The 11,620-nt window shown below is 38.0% G+C and overlaps 1 protein-coding gene across 1 annotated transcript in view; it reads left to right on the forward strand.

The window, feature by feature from the left end:
- Nucleotides 1-6,425, forward strand: part of LOC122903514 (myosin-IIIb-like) — a 157,978-nt gene extending 151,553 nt beyond the window's left edge. The window contains exons 8-11 of the mRNA XM_044244364.1: nt 1,007-1,113; nt 1,488-1,534; nt 2,333-2,506; nt 5,834-6,425. Of these exons, the coding sequence (XP_044100299.1) occupies nt 1,007-1,113; nt 1,488-1,534; nt 2,333-2,471 (293 nt within the window). The 3' untranslated portion in view covers nt 2,472-2,506; nt 5,834-6,425. The remainder of the gene's footprint in view (nt 1-1,006; nt 1,114-1,487; nt 1,535-2,332; nt 2,507-5,833) is intronic.
- Nucleotides 6,426-11,620: the final 5,195 nt, after the last annotated feature.

Raw genomic sequence — 11,620 nt, forward strand, 5'->3', positions numbered from 1 at the left:
TGTGTGTGCACGCGCGTGCGCGTATGTTGGCAAGAAGTTAGAGTTGCTAAATCCTGATTCAGATATAGTGTGAAAAGGACAGCAGATTCCATGAAAATCATCTGCTTGGAAAGGAAATAAATCATGACTTCATTGGACACGTGGTTTGCTTTTTTTTTTTTTTAAAGATTTTATTCATTTATCTGACAGAGAGAGAGAGATCACAAGTAGGCAGAGAGGCAGGCAGAGAGAGAGGGGGAAGCAGGCTCTCTGCTCAGCAGAGATGTGGGGCTCGATCCCAGGACCCTGAGATCATGACCCAAGCCAAAAGGCAGAGGCTTAACCCACTGAGCCACCAAGGTGCCCCTGGACACTTAGTTCTTAATCTCCAGTTCACTCTTGGTCCAGGGTTTTGAAATCAGGGCTAACACAGAGAGACTTCTCTATGAAGCCATGCAATTTTCTTTTCCCATTCTCCTTTCCACTGTATTTCCAGAGATTGCATGGATCAATGGTACTGTTCAAAGCATTTCAGTAAATACTGGTTCAAGCCATTTTCCCTCCAAAATGTATCCCACTGAAAGGTTTGCTTCTCATCTACCCAGGAGTGTGTGTGCTCCAGATGTCTTTGAACCCTCAATGTAGGATGTGGTACAAACTATCCCAGATTGCTTTCGTTGTCCTGAGTTATCGCACTAAGCTACCACTCCACACTCTACAAAGGCTGACCACCAACCTCTGCTTCACCAACATGGACGAACCCAGTTTGCTTTCTGTCACTCTTGACGGCTGATTTGGATAAGAGCAACGAAGGCAAAGTTATAGTGGTCCTTGTTTAGCCTTAGCAGTTCCTGTGTGTGCATATGTGTCTTAGCATGACATTTCTGCCAATATTAGCAGAACTCCAACATACCCATTAAAACGGGACACGGTTTCCACTAAGTGCATCTACGTGAAGAGCACTTTTTTACCTGATTTTCCCAACACCTTGGATGGTTTACAGTGAAGTTTTGCTGTCTTGCTGCAGTTTCAGAAAACGGTCTTATACAGAAGCAGCGAACACCTCGCCGAAGATGTCAGCAGCCCAAAATGTTGAGTAGCCCTGAGGACACCATGTACTATAACCAGTTAAATGTGAGTTCAAAGTGGTCATAAAGCTGTTTCACTGGCTTTGTTTCCAGTTAATAATTCTGTTATTAATACCTGTTCCAGCCCCTCCAGCCCCACCCCCACTCTCTTATGCTCTCTTCTTGAACATGTGCTTAGGCTCTTTATCTGTTGCTTTCATGTCAGGATGTCTGCCTTCACGGTGAATAATTGATGTGGTTTATCAAAGACGAGCAAGATGCATGCTTCATCAGGCTCACTTGAGCCCTTTGATCAAAAAAATTATGCTGTGACTTCTGATATTATCAGCATCTGCTTGCATTCAACACAAAATCACTTTGAATTAAAAATTAACGACTTGCTGCTTTGCTTTGACTGTGTGTTCTTGGCCCTCTCCACAGGGAACTCTAGAATATCAAGGGAGCAAGAGGAAGCCAAGAAAACTTGGGTAAATATCTGTCTTCTTAGTTCTAAGCAACTGTAAACAGAAGGGGTCCTTTGTGATATTACAGAAAATGCAAAACTTTCCAGAGAAGCTTCTAAAAATATGCAAATGGGGATATCACCCCTATTATTGACATTGGAAACTACTTTTCACAGTAGCAGCTTTATAAAACTTGAATCTATTCTGTCCGAAAAGGCTGAAATTGTCACCTAAAGGCAAATGTTATTTTTCACAATTATCCCAGGAAATTGTGGTTTCCCTCATAATTGCAGATGTAGCAGACTGTATAAGACTCTCCCACAAATAAGAGCATTCCATGCAATGCAAATATGCTGCTTCCCACATCACCCTACCCGTGGACCTTAAGGGTACACAAAGGGAAATCTCCCCCAGTGCTTAGAGGACTCATCTGGTTTGTTAGTATCCCGATAGAGAATATAGGGACATACATAGGTAAGTGGTACCAGTTTGAGAACTGGAGAAGGACAGGAGGGAACTTTCTCTTCTAGAGGGAACCAAACAGGGACAGACAAGTCAATTCAGGCAGACAAACTGTAATTTGATCACAACTTCCAAACCCCACTAAATTGGGCCCATTATCGGCCTGTGACCCTGAGGTGAAATGCTTTGGATCAGACCTCAGTTCCTGTGTTTTGGGAGAGCCTGAACTACCTACCCTAAGCTGTCCTTCCTTCCCACTGGGGGAACCCAATCCTGTTCTCATATGCAACTTCAGCTGCTGCAGTGATGACTGTACCCTTTGTCCTTTTTTTCTGCTGAAAACTCTTTTCTTTGTTGCAGCCAAATCAAAGTGCTTGATGGAGAAGACGAATATTACAAATCTTTGTCACCTGTGGACTCTGTTCCTGAGGAAGATAACCCATCCTGCCCTTTCCTTTCTTCCTCACCCTCAAAAGGAGCATCTTTTGCTCAGCTCTGAGGTGTACTTTCTGCCCCCACCCCAGTCTGTTCAGGGTAAGAACAATCATGGTAATTGACTGACTATCATTTAATAAGAAAGAGGTGTGATGGGGCCAGCTTCTTTGGACACATAGTCTGGGTCTGAGCCTTGCCAAATAATTTTCAGATTCCTAACCATTTTCTCAAATCTCCACTGCCCTCCCCACATCTGCAGTGCAACCTGAACTGGGCAGTTTTTCCCTTTCTCATCTCATGGGTACCTGTGGGGCCCTGAACATCCTTCTAGACTATAGCAATAAGCATCATTCGTGCCCTCAGCATCTAAGAGGATAATAAGCCAATCATGAATGCTGATGATATTCATTTTTCCTGCCACATCAGTCCATGCAAAATCTGCCCCTGTGAAAATCCAGGCCTCCCTTTCACCTCACTTCTCCCCTGCATTCCCTACCTCCTCCGAGAGATGCTTCAGGCCTCTCTCCAGAGTCAGAATTCCACTGGAGAGTGTCCCCACTCAAGGTCTCCTAGGCCAGGATAATTTTTTGTGTTTAGGGGGAGAGGCCTAATCTTTATCTAAGGCTGATGAACCCCTCTCCTGCTAGTTATTATGCTGATAAAGACTTGACTCTTTACTTCCATCATCTTCGCAGTAAAAACAAAGGAGTTAGAGGGAAAGAAAATTTGGACCTGTCATAGTCTATGTCACATGGTTTAGTAAATTCCCATTCTCCGGTCAGTGGTGTCCATGAGGCTGTGGGTGATTTTCGGGAAAGGATCTTATCTTGTGCCTGTCTTTGTGGGCAGAGCCTAGGACAGTGCCTGGCACAGAATGGACATCTAGTAAGTGGCCTTACATGAATGGTGAGACTTCACTTAGTTACATATGTGACAGGAAAGTAGCTGTCAATTGTGCGTTCCTCATGATTAATCACTTTTCTTACACTGTAAGCTCTGATTTTTCACTCCAGGTTGGGCTAGTCCTATTATAGTAATGTTATACCATATATTATAATACTCAATATGATTCAATAAAACAAACATCTCTTGAACAACTACTCCATGCAAAACAATGTGTGAGATTGCTCTATGATGTAAAAACGAAAATAAAAACAAAAACACCTACAAGACCTTTTCTCTAGAACAGATGTTCTCAGATGTTTTTTTCTTTTTTCTTTTTCTTTCTTTCTTTTTTTTTTTTTTTTTTTTTTTGCTTTAAAATATTTGGCAGATCATACATGTGGGAGTACCCAGATTTGGGGGGAAAAATAAGTGGAAAAAATAGAAAAAATTGTTACCAGAGTTACAGAGGGGACAATTTTAATACACATTTTACAAAGATAAAATACTGAAACGAGGCATCTAAAGATCTCAGAAATTATACTTTTAAAGAAAAAGAAATAGGAGAATCCAATTATCCAATAGTTAAACTTTACTTTCTAAAAAAGTGAGCCTTGATTTTTTTCCTCACATATTCACCCCAAAGGTAATGTTTATTAAGGTATACGAGTACAGCAGAAGAAACATAAATGAACTTCATTGTTTAAAAAATATGTAGTCTCTGTAGCTTTTTAGCATTATCTTAAGGTAAGTATTTTTGTTTTGGAGTATAGCATAGGTGTACAACATAGTGATTCGACAGTTCTGTGCCTCATGCAGTGCTCACCACTCTAAGTGTAGTTCCCATCTCTCACCATACCACATATTTGACAGTATTCCCTGTACTTCGCTTTTCATCTCTGTGACTTAGTATTTAAAACAGGAAGTCTGCCCCCCCACCCCCAGGCAGCTCAGTCAGTTCAGCGTCTGACCCTTGATTTTGGCTCAGGTTACAATCTCAGGGTGGTGAGACACTGGGCGTGGAGTCTGCTTAAAATTCTCTCCCTCTCTCTCTCCTCTCCTCCATCAATCAATCAACCAGCCAACCTATCAATCAATCTAGAGGTTTGTTATCTCCTAATCCTCTTTACCTATTTCACCCATCCTGCCACCCCCTCCCCTCTGGCAACTACCGTTTTTTCCCTATATTTTTTAGTCTGTTTCTGGTTTTTGTTTTTATGTTTGTTTGTCCATTTGTTCATCTATTTGTTTCTTAGATTCCATATGTAAATGAAATTATACAATATCTGTATTTCTCTGACTTACTTTACATAGCATAATACCCCTGTAGGTCCATCCATGTTGTCACAAAATGCCAAGATCCCATTCTTTTTTATGGGTGAGTAATATTCCATTATATATATATATATATAAAAAATACACACACACATACATACACACAGTACTTCTTCTTTACCCGTTCATCTATCAGTGGATTTAGAGGTTGCTTCCATAGCCTGGCTATTATAAATAATGCTGCAATAGACATACGGTTGCATAGATATTTTTGAATTGGTGTTTTCATTTTCTTTGAGTAAATACCCAGTAGTGGAATTACTGGATCTTAGGATATTTTTATTTTCAATTTTTTGAGGAACCTCCCTACTTCTTTCCACAGTGTTTGCACCAATTTATATGCTTAGCAACAGTGCACAAGGGTTCCGTTTGCTCCACATCCTTGCCAACTCTTGCTATTTCTTATCACACCATTATGACTGGTATGAGGTGATATTCCTTGTTTTGGAAGTTTTACTTTTATCACTGACTTGTCTACTTTTGATTTGCTAATATTAGCTGTTTTTCAAACTGTTGAGTAAAAGTGTTCCTAACTTCCCATTTGTCTGTGTACAATATAATAGTTATCTGCCTTGTTTCTAATTAAATATTTCCATAAATAAATTAAAAGGAAACAAATAATTATAAAATCATAATTTAGAAGGTCTGCAATAAATAGTCTTTGCCACAGCTCTTACTCCTAATAGTACTTTAGAAATGGGGTTCACTACCAGCTACACCATCAACAGATTGTAGATGTTACTCTTGACTAGTCATAATGCCACGAACTCAAGAAGCAGTTCTTAGATCAAGTATATGAGAATGATGCAACTTGGAATCTCAGAAATGTCCTATGAGTTTATTAAGGTAATATGCATATGGCAAAAACAAAACAAAAATCAAAGAGTCCAGAGGTTTTATAATGGAAATCTTCTTCTCCCTGTCCCTACTTTAGTCCCTCCCCACTGAAACAACCATGTCTTATTATTTCTAATTCTAATTCTTTGAATGGTTTCCATCACATCTGTGAATAATTTACTTCCATCTTCTTGGTTTATCATTTTCAATAATATTTACTCTCCCCCTCTGTGAAAGGTGTGCATTTATTTCAATTCTCCCTGCCCTTACTTCTTCCAGTGCTTATAATTTGATGCTTAAATTTTTGTTGATTACCTTTTAAACTTTAAATTATATAATTAAACACCTATTTTTGTATGTCATTGACTTTAGATAGTATCTCTGCAAGAATACCTGACATGAAGAAAACCAACAAGGTGAAAAATGCTGTCAAGACAAAATAACTGACCCTGGACGAAACAGAAATCATCCCGGGAATACCACAGTTTTTAAAAGCTTCATTGCAAAACCATTGGTGTTCATGTTGTGAGCTGCTGATCTTTCTTCCATTTTGGTACATCTGCAGACATGCCTCCATCCACTTTAACTTTCTTTATTTTTAAATGTCATGCAAATACAGAAAAAGGCACAAATCAGAAGACTCAACTCAATAAGTTATCAGAAAATCGGTATCTACATAACTGCCCCTCCAGTCAAGTTATCTGTGTAACCACTCCTACAGGCTGAAGATTATTAGAAAGTATCTATATAAACTATCTGTGGGTCCATTAGAATATTGTCAGCATACTAGAAGTCTCCCTTTATCCATTCCCAATCACCCACCTCTCCAAAGGCAAGCATTCTCATGACTCAGGTATAAATACTTCCTTGGTTTTCTTTATAATTTTGCCATTTACACACATCCCTAAACACTATAGTTAAATTTGGCTTCTTATGTTAGGTTCTAGGAGCTTTATATAAATGGAATCACGTAGTATATAATCTTTTGGGTTTTGTTTCTTTTATTTGGTGTTATATTTGTGAGATTCATCTATGTTGTGGGATATAAATGTAGCTCATTTATTTTCAAAACTATGTAGCATTCCAGTATATGAATATGGAGGAACTGACTTAGCCATTCTGCTTTTGATAGACAAATATGAATTATTTCCAATTTGGGGTTATTCTGGACATTGCTACTATTATTGTTGTATGTCTCTTGGTGTCTGTTTGCATGCATATATATTGGCTGTGTACCTAGGATTAAGATGGCAGAATTCTAAGGTACCCATATCTGCACTTCAGTAGGTAATACCAAACTGTTTTCCTAAGTGATTTTACCAATTCACAGTCACACCCATGACATAAAAGAGCTTCTATTATTCTGTATTCTCCCCGATTCTTGTTATTTTCAGTCCTCATACGGACACTCCAATGAATATATATTAGAATTTCACTGTTGATTTCTAGCTTACATATCTCTGATTAATAATGATATTGAGCACATTTTCATACTTCAGTGGCCATTTTAGATACCTTCTTTTGTGATATGCCTAGTTTAATTTGGGTTAACTATGTTTTTTCTTTTAATTTGAAGAAATGTATTATATGTTGTTAGTTATATGTGTTGCAAGTATTTTCTCCACTAGATGGTTTGTCCTTTCATTCCCTTAAGGTATCTTGTGCTAAAAAAAAAAAAAAAAGTGTTGTAATATTAACATAATACAACTTAATCAGTCTTTTCCTGTTTGATTACTACTTTCTTATAGCCTATTGAGAAATCTTGTCCAGCCCCAAGGTCATAGAAGTATTTACCTTTAGGATTTTCTGGAGGCATTATTGTCTTGCCTTTCACATTTAGATCTTCAGCTCACCCAGAATCAATTTTGTGAATACTGTGTGGTAAGGACAAATTTTCATGTTTTCTAATAATGGATATTCAGCTGTCAAAGGCCCATTTAATGAAAAGTACATCTCTTTTCTACTGCTCTAAAATAGTATCATTTACATAAATCAAGTAATCATGGATCTGTTCTCAGATTCTCTATTCTGTTCTGTTGACCTTTTATCCTTGCTGTAAATCCTATACTTTCAAAATGGGCTTTGGTATAAGACAGAGCAAGTCTTCTAACATGGTTTTTCTTTTATAGGAGAACCTTGATTAGTTTGGGCTCTTTGCATATTTTAGATTCAAATAGTCAACTTATGGAAAAAAAGAACTATTGGTATTTCTTTGGAATTATCTTGAGTCTGTAAGTCAATTTGGAAGGAATTGTCATGTCTACAAGATTGAATTTTCCAAACTATAAGCATGGTATATCCTTCTATTTATTTAGTTATTCCTTCTCTTCTCTTAATAATGACAAATAATTTTATCTGTGAAATCTTACACATAGTTTGTTAGTTTTATCCGTATGTACCATATATAATTTTATAGTATTTAGAAGTGTTTTTTAAGTTTTTTAACTGTTGGTTGCCTGCTCTTAGATTAAATGTCTATGCCCCCCCAAAATTCATATGCTTAAATCTAATTTCCAATGTGATGGTATTTGTTGGTGGGGTCTTTGGGACGTAAGTAAGCCATGAGAGTACAGCTTTCATGAATGGGATCAGTATCCTTTTAAAGAGACCCCAGAGACCAGGCTTGCCTCCACCACATGAGGACACAGCGAAAAGATGCCTATCTATGAACCAGCAAGCAGATGCTCACGAGACACCAAATCTACTGGCACCTTGATCTTGGACTTCCCAGACCTCCAGAACTGTAAGAGATAAATTTCTGTTGTTTGAGCCACCCAGTCTATAGTATTCTGTTATGACAGCCCAAATAGACTAAGACATTGCCATTATGTGAAAGTGCAATGGATATTTTGTATTTGAGATCCATCAACTTTGCTAAGTCATTAATTCCAATAATGTAGCTAGATATTTTTGGATTTTCTACATAGTTTTACCCCATGCAAATAACTAGACATTTTCTTCCTTTTTCATAATTCATACTTCCTTTTATACCTTGGTTGTTCTTTTTTTTCCTTGACGTACTGTCTGTTTTATAATGTTTTTGCTGCATTATAAACCACCCCAAATTATTTCTTACAAGTCTGTGGTTGGATGACTATATCTGCTGATTTGAACTAGTCTTGCCAGGATCCATTTGTGCATTTGTGGTTAGCTGCAGTTCAACTAAGCGCCTTTGCTGATGTTGGCTGGGTTTCTTACATATCTAGAGCCACAGCAAGGACAGCTTGGCCACCTTAGTTCTATTCAACATGATTTCATCCTCCAGTTTGTTATTATCCCCAGGGACAGTGCCAGAGTCTCTGAAAAACAAAGGGAGGAGAGGGAGAGTGAGAAAAATATCTCTTGAGGCTCAGAAATGGCACATTGTCAATTTAGCCATATTCTTTTAACCAAAGCAAAATACAAAGCCAGCTCAGATTCAAGAAGGGCTTCAGAGTCCCATTACATTGCAAAGGGTGTGGATATAAGGAAAAGTAGAGAATTGGAGTCTTTTTTTTTTTTCCTTATTCAAAATACCAGACTGATCTGGCTAAGTTTTTCAGTATAAGGTTGGTTAGGAGAGCTAATAGTAAGTACTCTTGTCTTTTTTGCAATCTCAAAGAGGGAAAGCATTCAGTATTTTATCATTAATTATAGTATTTGCTGTCCCTTTCTATTCTCAAGAGGGTTTCCCCCTTATAAGTGGATGTTCTATTTTATCACATGCTTATTTTATGTTTTTAAATAATTCTGTGATTTTACTCCTATATTTTGTTAATGTTATGGTTGATAGCTTCATATGGTTCTTAATGTTAAGCTTAAGCTGATTTTCTAAAATAAAAGCAGCTTTGTATCCTTGCAATACATATGACTCTATCATGTTGTATTGTCCTTTTATATTTTGCTGTATTTGAGTTGTTAATTTTTAAAAAATTATATCTGTGCCCATGATGAAATTAACATGTAAATTCTTAATTCTCATAATATGCCTACTTGCTTTTCTCTGGAAGATTTTGTGTAAGAATGACATTAGCTCTTTCTTAAAATTGTTTTGATTCACTACAGGAGCTTTATGAAGGAAAATTTTAATTATAGATTAAATTTCTTAAATAACTTATGACTACTCATATCTTCTACTTCTTCCTGTGTCAGTTTTGTTAGGTTTTCATTTTCTAGAAATTTGTCTGGTTTTCTACATTGTCAAATTTGGTTAGAATTATTCAAAAAAAGTCTATAGATATTTTTGCATTTTTTAAAAATTTTTTTCCAATTTATTTATTTTCAGAAAAACATTATTCATTATTTTTTCACCACACCCAGTGCTCCATGCAAGCCGTGCCCTCTATAATACCCACCACCTGGTACCCCAACCTCCCACCCCTCCGCCACTTCAAACCCCTCAGATTGTTTTTCAGAGTCCATAGTCTCTCATGGTTCACCACCCCTGCCAATTTACCCAAAAGCACATACCCTCCCCAATGTCCATAACCATACCCCCCTTCTCCCAACCCCCCTCCCCCCAGCAACCCACAGTTTGTTTCGTGAGATTAAGAGTCACTTATGGTTTGTCTCCCTCCCTATCCCATCTTGTTTCATGGATTCTTCTCCTACCCACTTAAGCCCCCATGTTGCATCACTACTTCCTCATATCAGGGAGATCATATGATAGTTGTCTTTCTCCGCTTGACTTATTTCGCTAAGCATGATACGCTCTAGTTCCATCCATGTTGTCGCAAATGGCAAGATTTCGTTTCTTTTGATGGCTGCATAGTATTCCATTGTGTATATATACCACATCTTCTTGATCCATTCATCTGTTGATGGACATCTAGGTTCTTTCCATAGTTTGGCTATTGTGGACATTGCTGCTATAAACATTCGGGTGCACGTGCCCCTTTGGATCACTACGTTTGTATCTTTAGGGTAAATACCCAGTAGTGCAATTGCTGGGTCATACGGCAGTTCTATTTTCAACAATTTGAGGAACCTCCATGCTGTTTTCCAGAGTGGTTGCACCAGCTTGCATTCCCACCAACAGTGTAGGAGGGTTCCCCTTTCTCCGCATCCTCGCCAGCATCTGTCATTTCCTGACTTGTTGATTTTAGCCATTCTGACTGGTGTGAGGTGATATCTCATTGTGGTTTTGATTTGTATTTCCCTGATGCCGAGTGATATGGAGCACTTTTTCATGTGTCTGTTGGCCATCTGGATGTCTTCTTTGCAGAAACGTCTGTTCATGTCCTCTGCCCATTTCTTGATTGGATTATTTGTTCTTTGGGTGTTGAGTTTGTTAAGTTCTTTATAGATTTTGGACACTAGTCCTTTATCTGATATGTCGTTTGCAAATATCTTCTCCCATTCTGTCAGTTGTCTTTTGATTTTGTTAACTGTTTCCTTTGCTGTGCAAAAGCTTTTGATCTTGATGAAATCCCAACAGTTCATTTTTGCCTTTGCTTCCCTTGCTTTTGGCGATGTTCCTAGGAAGATGTTGCTGCGGCTGAGGTCGAAGAGGTTGCTGCCTGTGTTCTCCTCAAGAATTTTGATGGATTCCTTTCTTACATTGAGGTCCTTAATCCATTTTGAATCTATTTTTGTGTGTGGTGTAAGGAAATGGTCCAATTTCATTTTTCTGCACGTGGCTGTCCAATTTTTCCAACACCATTTATTGAAGAGGCTGTCTTTATTCCATTGGACATTCTTTCCTGCTTTGTCAAAGATTAGTTGACCATAGAGTTGATGGTCTATTTCTCGGCTCTCTATTCTGTTCCATTGATCTATGTGTCTGTTTTTGTGCCAGTACCATGCTGTCTTGATGATGACAGCTTTGTAATAGAGCTTGAAGTCCGGAATTGTGATGCCACCAACTTTGGCTTTCTTTGTCAATATCCCTTTGGCTATTTGAGGTCTTTTCTGGTTCCATATAAATTTTAGAATTATTTGTTCCATTTCTTTGAAAAAGATGGATGGCACTTTGATAGGAATTGCATTAAATGTGTAGATTGCTTTAGGTAGCATAGACATTTTCACAATATTTATTCTTCCAATCCAGGAGCATGGAACATTTTTCCATTTCTTTGTGTCTTCCTCAATTTCTTTCATGAGTACTTTATAGTTTTCTGAGTATAGATTCTTAGCCTCTTTGGTAAGGTTTATTCCTAGGTATCTTATGGTTTGGCGTGC

This window comes from Neovison vison, chromosome 3 (assembly GCF_020171115.1).
Source record: "Neovison vison isolate M4711 chromosome 3, ASM_NN_V1, whole genome shotgun sequence".
Taxonomy (NCBI): Eukaryota; Metazoa; Chordata; class Mammalia; order Carnivora; family Mustelidae; genus Neogale; species Neogale vison.